The sequence below is a fragment of the Narcine bancroftii genome, chromosome 3 (assembly GCF_036971445.1).
Source record: "Narcine bancroftii isolate sNarBan1 chromosome 3, sNarBan1.hap1, whole genome shotgun sequence".
NCBI lineage: Eukaryota > Metazoa > Chordata > Chondrichthyes > Torpediniformes > Narcinidae > Narcine > Narcine bancroftii.
In genome coordinates this window covers 218,155,001-218,168,643 of record NC_091471.1, presented here as the reverse complement: position 1 = coordinate 218,168,643, position 13,643 = coordinate 218,155,001, and the positions used below count along the sequence as shown (strand labels likewise).

Sequence of the window (13,643 nt, the reverse complement as noted above, 5' to 3'; positions counted from 1 at the left end):
TGTTTCTCAGCATGCAAATGTACAATAGGAAGATATAAACTTAAATTTAAGTTCAGACATACAGCACAGTAACAGGCTATTTCAGCCCATGAGCCCGTACCACCCAATTACACCCAATTAACCTACACCCCCAGTACTTTTCAAGTGGTGGAAGGAAAGCAGAGTCCCCGGTGCTTTCCTCAACCACCTTATAAAATATAGGCACTGCTGTGACTTCCTGACTAATGAGGAGGTGTTGCAAATCCAGGATAGGTCATATTTATTTGCACACCAAGGAACTTTGTGCTCTCCGTACTCTCCAAGGTAGAAACGTAGATGTGTAGTGGAGAATGATCAACCTTCGACCTCCTGAAGTCCACACCATTTGCTTTGTGTTGTCCACTTTGAGATTCAACTTGTTGTTCTTGCACGGTTTTACAATCCTATCAAACTTCTCTCTGAAATGTGACCCATTATTGTTGCTGGTGAGACCAACTACTGTTGTATAATCTACACATTTGATGATTCTGTTGGAACGTATTCACAGATATCTTCAAAGAGCCCGGGGAAGCGTATAAATTCCTTACAGACAGCGCAGATTCAGATCTGGTCCCGATCACTGGTACTGTAAAGGTGTTGTGCTAATTGCTGTACCAACTGTGCTGCCCTTGAATGAAATAAAACCACACAGTCCAAAAGTTGATTTAACAACAAAATCAAAATCTATAAAAAGATCTAGAATATTCTGAAAACAGATAAATGGGCTAGATTTATAGTTGTTTTTCATTTAAAGACAGAAATTACAAGTAAGGGTTGATAAAATTGCAAGACGATGAAGGAATTAATTCAGTATTAAAAATAAGCTTACTTTTGAAAAAGAAAGGTGCAGAGACATAGGAAAGGTGTAGTCACTTAATCAATGTGTGTAAACCTGTTGTAGATATTTGCATAAAGGCTAAGTCTTCAGCATTTAAATTGCTTTCATTTATATACAGTGACAATGCATTTCTGTAAACACTGCAAAATCTCAAGTATTTTCTTCAATATACAACAATCTTTTGATTATGCCTTCTATTCCAAAATACAAGGTGAGCTGATAATAATTTACACGTAACTCAAAATAAAAATTAATAGGATGTCTGCACATATGTTTATACCTTTCTGGGTGTTAAATTTGCTGTGAGTGGTATTACAAATACCTGCTATGCATCATCAGTCCATTGTACATTCCCTCAACCCATGGACATGGACAATCAGCTAGAATATAACAGAGCTGCTGATGCTCCATCACCACGATTATAAATTAATAATTTTCTGAACATTTCAATTCATTCTTTTTACTTTGTGTCCCCATCTGATTTTAAAAAAAATTATGCTGAAATTATGGCTTTTTCCAAATTAAGTGACTAAAGCAATATACAAATCATTAAAGCAGTGGTTCTCAACTTTTTTCTTTCCACTTGTATAGCTCATTAAGTATTCCCCATGCCATCGGTGGTCTGTGATTAGTAAGGGATTGCTTAAGGTGGTATGTGAGTGGGAAGGGAAGGTTGAGAATCATTGCTCTAGACCCAATTGTTACTGAAATATTTTGCTTGAGAAAAATTGTCATTCGCCCATTTCCTTTGGAGTTATGAAACTGTCCACATAACGAGTCAATTGGGTACGATGAAACCAGTGGCTTTCAAACCTTTTCTTTCCACCGACATACCACTTTAAGCAATCCCTAACTAATCACAGACTTCCTATGGCATAGAGAATACTTAAAGTGGATTGTGAGTGGAAATAAAAAAAGTTGAGAACCACTGCATTAAAGCAATAAAAAGAAATCAAAAGATTTAGATTAACACAGTCAAATTAAACGAAAAGTAAATAAATTAGATTTTACCTGGGTACCTCATTGCCATTTCTCTTTTCTTTGAAGTTAGTTGTGCCATATTTACAAATGTGGGTATTAATATTTAAATGAATCTCAAACCTTCCCCTTCTCTTATAGGTCTCCATAAGATATCAGAAGGGGAAATATTCCTGATGTTCCTTTCCTTTTTCTTTTTGTCTTTTTTTCTTTCTTGCATTGGTAGGGGTTTGGAGGGAGGAGGGTGGGGCATGAGGGTAGTAGGGGGTTCTTCCATTTTACTTTATTTTATTTATTTTTCTCTCTCTCTATCACATGTATTGGGGTTGAATTTGAAATATTGTGAATGTTTATTTTGTAGTTTTAAATTTTAAATAAAATAGATACAAAAAAATTACATGCTCAAGCCAAAATATATATAAATAACCTTTAATAAAATTTGGAATGCGCATTAAAAAAAAAGCTAATATTTGGAGATTAAGGTTTACCAAGACTGGCAGTAATGTACATATGGTCTATGTGAAAAACACCTCTTTAATGTTTTCTATTATGTGCTTGAATTTCCATCTTGCCATGCATGGTATTTGGTTTGCTGCCTATTTGGTAACCATCTATGACTTGGTAAACCTAGATCAATGCACATGACGAACATCAAATAAATAATCAATCCATCTATCAATACCTTTCTATCCATACATTTGATTCTATCCATGTGTCTAAAAGCCCTAGGCCATCAATTGATGTTAACTATCAATCTTCTGTACGTAAATGCTTTATATCATTCCCTCTATAACACTCATCATTAACAATCCACTATATTCATCCATCAATAAACATCTATCAGTATCCATGCATTAGCAGTAATAAGTAAATATGAAGTCCAAGTTCAAATGTATTATCATCCTACTGCAAAAGTACAACTGGATGAAACAGCGTTCTCCAGTCCTCTGTGCAAAACATGCTGACACACAACCAGACAACATAACACACGTACAGACAAACAATACATATGCTGTATGTATATACATATATAAAAATAAAACTAATGTTTGTATGAGCAGTTCATTCATTCAGCAGTCTTTCTGGCTGTGGGAAAAAGCTGTTCCTCTGCCTGGTGGGGCTGGCTCTGATATTCCTGCATCTCTTCCCAATGGAAACAGCTGCATGCTCCTGTGGGCATGGTCATAGGGATCATTAACAATTTTGTGAGCCCTCTTAAAACAACAATCCTGGTAGATCATGTCGATGGGGAGAAGGGTGACCCCAGTGATCTTCTCTGCCGCTCTTATGGTCCTGTGGATTGACCTCCGATCCATTTCTCTGCAGCCACCGTACCGGACTGTGTGGCAGTCGAACGAGATGCTCCTGATAGAGCTCCTGTGTTAAGTTGATAGGATGGTGGCCGGTAGCCTTGCCCGCCTCAGTATTTTCAGGAAGTGCAGTTGCTTTTGTGCCCTCCTGACAAGTGAGGAGATGTTGCGTGTCCAGGGTAGGTCACCAGTTAAGTGAACTCCAAAGAACAGTGCATTCTTCTCTCTCTACTACGGCTCCTAGAACACTTCCACCAGCGTTGTCTCCGCTCCATCCTCAACATTCATTGGAGCGACTTCATCACCAACATCGATGGCAGAGGCCGACAGCATCGAATCCACGCTGCTGAAGATCCAGCTGCGCTGGGTGGGTCACGTCTCTAGAATGGAGGACCATCGCCTTCCCAACTTCGTGTTATATGGCGAGCTCTCCACTGGCCACCGAGGCAGAGGTGCACCAAAGAAGAGGTACAAGGACTGCCTCAAGAAATCTCTTGGTGCCTGCCACATTGACCACCGCTAGTGGGCTGATCTCGCCTCCAACCGTGCATCTTGGCGCCTCACAGTTCGGCGGGCAGCAACCTCCTTTGAAGAAGACCGCAGAGCCCACCTCACTGACAAAAGACAAAGGAGGAAAAACCCAACCCCAACCAACCAATTTTCCCTTGCAACCGCTGCAACCGTGTCTTCCTGTCCCGCATTGGACTTGTCAGCCACAAATGAGCCTGCAGCGGACGTGGACATTACCCCTCCATTAATATTCGTCCGCGAAGCCAAGCCAAAGAGAGAGAGACTACTGAACCATTAATGTGAAGTGAAGGGTGATGTCCCTGATCCTTGTGAAATATTCATTCACCATAATCCATGACTACCTATCTATATCCAATTATCTACACCAATTTAACAATTTCCATCTATTTCAATTCAAGGTGTTAATTTACTTATCCATGTAAATGTATTGCCAGTATTCATCCATCCATATCTATCGATCTATGTTTTTACATAGCCAGTTCAATATCCATTCAAGTGCATCCATCAATCCCTCTAGATCAGCCCCCACCACCCTTTGTTTTACACATCTAGATCCACACTCCTAGTTCTCCCATGTTCCTTCACACCCATTCATGGTTATCCATGCACATACGGTGCTCTCCATAATGTCTGAGACATTAATCGACCCCCGTGTTCCATGTTTTAAATCAAACAATTCACATGTAATTAAAGTGCACATTGCAGATTTTATTCAAAGTTTAATGTGGATAAATGTGAGGTTATCCACTTTGGGGCAAGAATGGGAAGGCAGATTATTATTTAAATGGAGTCATGTTAGGGAGTGGGGAAGTGCAACATGCTCTAGATGTACATCACTCACTAAAAGCTAGCATGCAGGTTCAACAAGCTGTGAAAAAGGCAAATGGCATGTTGGCCTTGTTAAAAAGGGGAATAGAGTACAGAAGTAAAGAAGTCCTTCTGTAGTTGTACAGGGCCCTGGTGAGACCACACCTGGAGTATTGTATCCAGTTCTGGTCTCCTAATTTGAAGAAGGACATTCTCACTATTGAGGGAGTGCAGCATAGATTCACAAGGTTAGTTCCTGGGATTCACATATGCCGAAAGGGTGAATAAACTGGGGTTGTAAATGTGGGAATTTAGAAGGATGAGGGGTGATATGATTGAGGTATATAAGATTATTAAGGGATGGACACAATAGAAACTGATTACATGTTCCTGATGTTGGGGGAGACTAGGACTCGAGGCCATAGTTTAAGAATACAGGGAAGGCCCTTTAGGACAGAGATGAGAAATATTTTTTTTAAACCAGGGAGTTGTTGGTCTTTGGAAGGATTTAGCACAGAGGGTGGTAGAGGTGGGTTCTCTAGATCAGTTCAAGAGGGAGTTAGAGAAGGTTCTTGCCGACAGGGGAATTAAGGGTTGTGGGGAGAAGGCAGGGACAGGCTAGTAGAAGATCAGCCATGCTGATGGCAATGCAGGGTCAATGGGCTGAATGGTCTACTCCAGCAACTATTGTCTATTGTTATTTGTTTACATTTTGGTTTGAGAAGGTAGAAATTACAGAACTTTTTTATACATAGTTCCCCCATTTCAGGGCACGATAATGTTTGGGATATTGTGCTTCACGGGTGTTTGTGATTACTCAGGTCCGTTTAATTACTTCATTGTTGCAGGTATAAGAGAGCTAGGCTTGCGTTGAAGCTTTTGATCACCTTTGGAGTTTGTAGTTGCTATTTTTCAACATGAGGATCAAAGTTCTGCCAATGAAACTCAAAGAAGCCGTTATGAGGCTGAAAAATAAGAATAAAACAATAAGAGACATCACCCAAACTTTTGTTGGGGAGAGATGACTTACCAGGGATAAGCCACAGTGATCAGGTCTCTGGCACAGAATCTGGTCCTGTGGCTAAGAAGGGGAGGGAGGGGAAGAGGTGAGCTGTAGTGAACAGATAAGAGGTTCCGTGGAAGAGATCAAGTATGTTGGCTTTCATGAAGAGGGGATTGGAGTATAGGAGTAGAGAAGCCCTCCTGCAGTTGTACAGGGCTCTGGTGAGACCTCACCTGGAATACTGCACTCAATTCTGGTCCCATATTTAAGAAAGGACATACTTACTATAGAGGGAGTGCAGCACAGATTTACAAGGTTAGTTCCCAGGATGGCAGGATTGACATACGTGGATAGGTTAGAAAGACTGGGATTATATGCGATGGAGTTTAGAAGGATGAAGGGAGACATGATTGAAGTATTTAGGATTATCAAAGGGCTTGACAGGGTGAAATCAGAGCACATGTTCTCAATGATGGGTGTGACTAGGACTAGAGGGCATATTTTAAGAATTCAGGGAAGGCCATTTAAGACAGAAATGAGGAGAAATATTTTTACCCAGAGAGTTGTGGATCTGTGGAATTCATTGCCACAGAGGGTAGTGAGGGCAGATTCATTTGATAGATTTAAGAGAGAGTTGGATAAGGCTCTTGTGGGCAGGGGAGTTAAAAGTTATGGGGATAAGGTTGGGATTAGTTATTGAAAGAGAAAGATTAGCCATGATCCGATAAATGGCAGGTGCTGGCTTGACGGGTCAATTGGCCTACTCCAGCACATATTGTCTATCTCAGATAGTATAGGGCCTCAAATGGTGCAAGGGTCTGAGATAACTCAGATTGAGTTCATGGCATTCACAGGAGAGTGGGTGAACAGCCAAGTGTCCTGGTCCATATAGGGACCAATGACGTGGGTAGTAAAGATGAGGAGGCCCTCCAAGGAGAGTTCAGGGAGTTAGTTGCCAGGTTGAAGGACAGGAACTCCAGGGTCATAATATCAGGATTGTTACCCATGCCTCATGTTAATGAGGTTAAAAATAGGAGGATGATGCAGATGCAGGAGGGAGAGCTTCAGTTTTTGGGATCATTCAATGATCCAGGGATGATTTGCATCTGAACTGGAGGTGGACTAATATTCTTGCGGGAAGGTTTGCAGGGGGATGGGAAACAGCATGCCAAAGCATATGCAGGAGTAGAGAAGGGAGAAGATGATGTGAAAATTTCATGCATCTATTTCAACGCAAGGAATACTGTAGGAAAGGCAAACGAGTTTAGAGTCTGGATTGGCATGTGGAATTATGACATTGTGGCCATTAGTGAAACTTGGTTGATGGAGGGGCAGGACAAGCAGTTCAATTTTCTGTGTTCCCATTGCTTTAGACATGATAGAGCAGAAGGAAGGGTAGTGATGAAAGGGGGAGGAGTGGCATTGCTCATCTGGAAAAATATCACAATTACACTCAGGTAGGACAGACCAGAGGGCTCATCTACTGAAGCTATATGAGTAGAGCTGAGAAATGGGAAAGGTATAACCACAGTCATGGGGTTGTATTATAGATTGTCCAATTAGATGAGCAAATCTGTGGAGAGATAACAGAAAACTGTAGGAAACACAAGGCTGTGATAATAAGGGATTTTAATTTTCCACACATTGACTGGAGTCCCATATTGTAAAATGGGTGGATGGCTGGGAGTTTGTCACAAATGTGTTCAGGAAAGTTTTCTAAATCAATAAATAGAGGTACCAACTAGAGAGAATGCAATTCTGGATCGCCTTTTAGGTAATGAGATAGGACAGGTGACAAAGTATGTGTAGGGGAATATATTGGGCCAAAGATCATTAATGCCATTAGTTTCAAGTTAATTTTGGAGAAGGGTAAGTCTGGACCTCTGACTGAGACTCTAAACTGGAGAAAGGCTAATTTTGAGGAAATGAGAAAGGATCTCGAATGTGTTTATTGGGATGTTGTTTTCGGGTGAGGACAAGTGAGTAAGTGGAGGATGTTCAAAGGTGAACGGGATTAAATGAAAGGTTAGCAGGCATAGGGAACCATGGTTTTCACGGGATATTGCGGATCTGGTTCAGAAGAAGAGAGGTGTGTAACAGGTATAGGCAACATGGAGCAAATGAGATAACTGAGGAGTATAAAAAAATGAAAGAAAACCTCAAAAAATAAATCAGGAAGGGTAAAAAATGACATGAGGTTGCTTTGGCAGACAATGTGAAGGAAAATCCTAAGGGTTTCTACAGGTACATTAAGAGCAAAAGGATAGTAAGGGGAAAAATTGATCCCCTTGAAGATCAGAATGGTCAACTTTGTATGGAGCCAAAAGAGATGGGGGGATATATGAAATACATTTTTTCTGCAGCAGTATTCACTCAGTCGTGGGAAGAAAGGTTAAAAAAAAAGCCATCCATGGACCTTGAAGACAGCTAGTGCAGAAATTCCAGGGGCTTCTGCAGAAATATTTAAAATTTCCTTAGCCACAGGGGTGGTGCCAGAGGATTGGAGGGAAGCTTAAATTGTTATGCTGTTTAAAAGAGGCACCAAAAGTAATCCAGGAAATTATAGGCCAGTGAGCCTGACATCAGTAGTTGGTAAATTATTGGAAGGTATTCTAAGAGATTGGAAATGCAATTATTTGGATAAGTAGAAGTGATTAGGGATAGTCAACATGGCTTTAATGTGTGTTAAGTTATGTTTAACCAATTTTGTAGAGTTTTCTGTGGAGGTTACAAGAGAACTTGATGAAGGAAAGGCTGTGGATGATTCTACGTGAACTTTACTAAGGCCTTTGACAAGGCCCCACGTGGCAGTTAGTCAGGAAGATTCAGAGGCTAGGTATTCATGGTGAAGTAGTGATCTGGATTTGACAGTGGCTGGATGGGAGAAGTCAGAGAGTAATGGTGGATGATTGCTTCTCAGACTGGAGGCCTGTGATTAGTCGTGTGCCTCAGGGATCAGTGCTGGTACCATTGTTGTTTCTCAACTATATTAATGATCTGGATGATAATGTTCTAAATTAATTAGTAAATTTACAAATGGCACTAAGATTGGAGGCATTGTGGACAGGGGAAAAGTTTAGAGGGAACTTCTTCACACAGAAAGTGGTGGGAGTGTGGAATGAGCTGCCAGCTGAAATGGAGAAAGCAGGCTTAATTTTAACATTTAAGAAGAATTTGGACAGGTACATGGATGGGGGACTGTGGATTGGGTGCATGTCAGTGGGACAAGGCAAAAGAAATGGTTCAGCACAGACTAGAAGGGCTGAAGGGGCCTGTTTCTGTGCTGTAATGTTCTATGGTTCTAAAGTCAACTGTTTGGAACATCATTAAGAAGAAAGGGCATATTGGTAACCTCAGTAATCACAAAGGGACTTCCAAGGAAGATCTCCACTGCTGATGACAAACCAAAATGTTTATAACTAACCTTGAATAAAATCTGGAATATGCACTTTAATTACATGAGCATTGTTTGATTACAAATTTAAAACCGTGGAGTACAGGGGCAAATAAGGGAAAAAAGTGTCTTTGTCCTCACTGTATGTGTATGCATAATTATGAATGGAGGTGAATTAATTATGGAGGGCACTGTATGCATCCCGGTCCATACCACCACACTATTCCACCAATTTTATTATCCTGTAACACAAGAACAGTCTTGATAAAATGTTTCTTTTAACATATCACAATTTGAGCTCCATCAATACGTACAGGAATAAATGTGCATTTTGTTTCTTCCATATATTTTTGCAATTAAAACATTTAATTATTCCAAAAAAATACAAAATGTGCAATTCAAAGAGATAAACCGAACAATTAAGTTTGTATTTTCAACAATCCCATTCTAAGAACACAGATTGGATTGCCCAGAATCCAAAATCCTCTTAAAAGCAAGGATATCTCCATGAACCTTCCAAGATTCAACATAATGTTGACTTTAAAAAAAAAATAGCAGTTGGATAAATGTTTTCAATAATTAAGGCACACCAGCTAAATTAGTATAAAACAGTAGGGAACTAAGAATCCAATATTTCTCTACCAAACTACACATGTGTTTGAATGTATGAAGTGAATCATTTAAGGATTGCTGATAGAATGAATATTAATAAATAAAACCCCACATACACAAGCAACAAAATGAACATCAAAATGAGAAGCTCCAGTACCTATGACTTTATTCTTCTTTCCATTTTTTATTGGGGTGCAGAGCAAGCTTTTTAATTGCTTGTTTGTACTGTCTGCATTTTCATTCTATCGAGCAAATAAAAATAAGGTTAAAAGCTACCAGGAATATTCCAAATGTGACTAAATCAAATCATCCTTGGGCTAAGTCTGCATACATTTACTGAGGATTTAAAATATTTACTTACTGTCCACATGAACCTTGTGTCCTTGGAAAGATCTGTGATATTCAATGTTTCCATGGTGTTTTTTGCATACTTTGCAAACATATAGTTGATTTTATTTATATCATAGTTCCTGATAAAAACAAATAACTTTATTTTAGCATGCTCAGTCAGTAATACAGGTTCTGCTCATTACTTGAGTATGATACACTTTTAAAGGGAGTTTTATTTCTTGGCTTCCTTCCAAAATGTTCTGCTACTAAGAGTAGGCCCGAAGCTGTCCTGGACCTTTCAAACATTTATGATTCCTACATCCACTTAGTAAATCTAAATCCAATCAACTTTATTTGATGGATGGACTGCTTATTTAATGTGGATTACTGAAGTACTGCAGCTAGTTTTTAAAGGGGGCTTTTTAACTGAGTGCAGGAACTGAAAGTTCAATGAATGCTTTCAAGGAAAGGTTTGAATCTTCCACATAACTGTTGGTTTTTACCTTGCAATCATAGGGAGGTTTCAACCTTCTGCAAAGCTGAGAGGACAACTGTGCTCTTCATTGGAATTCTTAATGAGCCCAAACACTCGGGAAATCACTGAGCATATGGTGGATAATTTATTTTAATTAGAGGAATGACCATTGGGATAACATTGTTTTATATTTTTAAAAATTTTGTTTATTTAAAGTGCTTTACTTTTTGCTAGTTCAAAGAGTTGAACAATTTTTTAACATTTTTGTTAGATACTGAACATTTCTAAAATTCTGGAACAGCCAGGAAAGCCAAAAATCAACATTGAATAAGCTATTAAAACTGTTCTTGGGCAAAATCGTACACTTATTGGTTAAACTATTACAACTGATGAAACTGGCATCAGGTTGTCGAGAGTCAAGAATCCCATATTTGTCTGTGTGGCCTTATTAGTCAGCTGGAGGATGGATTCAAAGTGGGAATTTTTGCCAAAGATTGTCTCGTGGGAAGAAAGGGTTTTGGGTTAATGAGCTTGAGTGGTTTTCCATTAGTGTAAGATAGAGGACTCTATTTAAACAACTGAGAGTGCTTTTGTCTTGGTTCATGGTTCAAGATGGACACGATCAAATTAACCACCTTGAAATGTTCCCTAAGTCATGCTACTTGATGCTATCACATTGTAAAAATCACCACTTGTTTCTGCATGGATATATCTAAAGATTCTGTACTTAGACTGAAATGGGTGGCACAGTTGGTGTAGCCATTAGTGTAATGGCTTTACAGCGCCAGCGATTGGGACCAGGGTTCGAATCCTGTGCTGTCTGTAAGGAATTTGTACGTTCTCCCCATGTCTGCGTGGGTTTTCTACGGGAACTCTGGTTTCCTCCCACCCTTCAAAAATGTACTGGTGTGTAGGTTAATGGGGTGTAAGTTGGACAACATGGACCCATGGGGCCCAATTGGCCTGTTACAGAGCAGTATGTCTACAGTTTTTTTAAAAATAAATGTATTGGTGTGGAGTTTGTTGCCACATTTTTGCTCAGTATTTCAACAATTTTGTAACATTAGAAAAGTGGGAGTAGATAAATGTGGAGAACTGACAGCAGAGAACTAGGGGCGGAAATAAACCCAAATCAGACTGAGAGACCTCAGAAACAAAGGTGCTTGTTACCTTCATGTCAAAACACAGAAATGCTGGAGTAACAGCACTGTCTATAGGAGGAAAATATATATAACTGACGTATCAGGCCTGAGCCCTTCTTCAAGGTATGAAGAAGATATTGTTTTACTACAATCACAGTGTCTGCAGAGTTTCAAGTTTCGCTTGTTAGTTTCTCATTGGGAGCTGCAAGAGGAGGACTCGGAATGAGAAGAGGATCATTTTTAAAAGCACCAGGAAAGGTAGGCACTTGTTTAAATCAAATGTCTCCTTTGGCTAATTAGCTGTGGCCAATAAAGGGAAGTGGAGCTTTAATGGAGTGGCTAATATGGGAGTGGCCAGTGTAAGAGCAGGACTTTGAGGCTTTGGTAGGCAGTATCTTTTCATAATAACTCAGAGTAGGTAGTGGAGATGGCAGCAAGGGCAGTGGTATTCTCCAATTACAGGACATGGGAAATCTGGGACAGCAGAAACATCCATGGCGACTACATCTACAAGAGATGCTTCTAGCTGCAGCTCCTTACAGATTGAGTTACGGAAATGGAGATGGATGAACTCTTGATCATTTGCGAGGTGGGGTGGGGGGGGGGTGATAGACAAAAGCTAGAAAGAGACTATCACACCCAGGAGACAAGTAGCTGGGTGAGTGTTAGGAAATGGAAGGGGAATAGGCAGCCATCTCAGAACACCCCTGTGGTCATTCTCCTCAACAATAAGTATACAGTTTTGGATTCTGTTTGGGGGGCAGGGGGAAATTATCTACCAGGGACAAAATGTAATGGTCATGTTGCTGGCACAGAGTCTGGCCCTTCAGCTCAGAAGTCATAGTGATTGGGGATTCAACAGCTGGGGAGCAGATAGGAGGTTCTGTGTACAAACCCAGATTCCCAGATGGTATGTTGTCTGCCAGTTGAGGAGGACACCTCAGATAAAGTCCACAGCATTCTCAAGAAGAAGGGTGAGCAGGCAGATGCCATAGTCCATGATGGTACCAATGACAGATATAGGAAAGAGGATGAGGCCCTCAAGAGGGAATATAGGGAGTTAGGAAGTTAAAAAGCAGGTCCTCAAGGGTGATAATCTCAGCATTGCTACGGTACCATGCACAACCAGTTCTACAATGGTCCCAGTGAATGACCAGACCACCTGATAGGCTGAACCTATGACTTTCAATGTAAACTTGTAACTTTGTAAGTTCCACTACAGTCGCGGTCTTTTTAAAAACTAGAGGTGAATGTGGTAAACCACCATTATGCATAATTATCTGGTCAAGCCTCCCTATTGGCTAGTTGGACCTATGGCCCCTTCCCACAGGCTCCTGTATAAAGGTGGCTGTTCCACAGCCCCCTGAAACTCAGGACAGGACAACCGAACAGTGGGGATGTGCTATGTTCTTAAGTGAATCAAAGCCTATTGGTTTCTCCACAATAGTCTCCTGAATGATTAAAGGTGCATCAATTTAATTGCCTGAGGCATCTACCAGCTTTGAACTCTGGCTGCACTGTTTTGAGGTGTTCTTGCAAGCCTCCTCTATCATTGTACGGTCAGAAACTGACAAACTACAAGTGCTGCACTCCAGGGTCAGTACCCTGGTCTACTCCATGATCAGGGATGCCACAATGTACCAGGAGGCCGTGGACATCCTCAAAAGGTAATACCTGTGCAAAAAAACATTGTCTACACCAGACACCTCCTAGTGACTCAAAAATAATGAACCCAGTGAGTGAAACACCAAATTTCTTTGGGTCCTGCGAGCTCTCGGCAGGGCCTGCAAATGGAAAGCCTTGTCCATTGTGGAGTATATAGAGGACCTGATCTGGGATGTCTACATCATGGGGGTCAGGTTGAACTACATATGAAAGAGACTTTTGGAGCAAGGGGAACTCATTCTGTGGAGAGCAGTCGAGCTGGTAGTTGGATCTCCAGAACATGGAGGCTAACTCGACCGACAACGTGGCCACCTTGTTGTTTCCCCAGTCACCGCCATTCTGAGATGCTCCACCACTTCCCCCCTGGCTCCACTAATGACCCAACTACAACAGCAATGCTCTGTGTAAGTCCCCCAATGATCTCGAGCAGCTCTGATAGTGACCCGACGACAATTGTGGTGTTCCGGGAACCCCCAAAGTGCTACTTCTACAGCCTGGGAAAGCATCAGGGGAAACGTTGTCCAGCGAAGCATGCAATTT

At 40.8% G+C, this 13,643-nt stretch overlaps 1 protein-coding gene across 10 annotated transcripts in view; it reads right to left on the bottom strand.

The window, feature by feature from the left end:
- Nucleotides 1–13,643, bottom strand: part of pde5ab (phosphodiesterase 5A, cGMP-specific, b) — a 177,207-nt gene that overhangs the window by 102,820 nt on the left and 60,744 nt on the right. For all 10 annotated transcript variants that reach the window (XR_011354157.1, XR_011354155.1, XR_011354156.1 and 7 more), the window contains 2 exons: nt 9,853–9,961; nt 9,649–9,733 (listed from right to left, as the gene is read on the bottom strand). Coding sequence is in view for 7 of the 10 variants with exons in the window: in XM_069926609.1 (XP_069782710.1) it covers nt 9,649–9,733; nt 9,853–9,961 (194 nt within the window). In the remaining 3 variants the exon portion in view is untranslated. The remainder of the gene's footprint in view (nt 1–9,648; nt 9,734–9,852; nt 9,962–13,643) is intronic.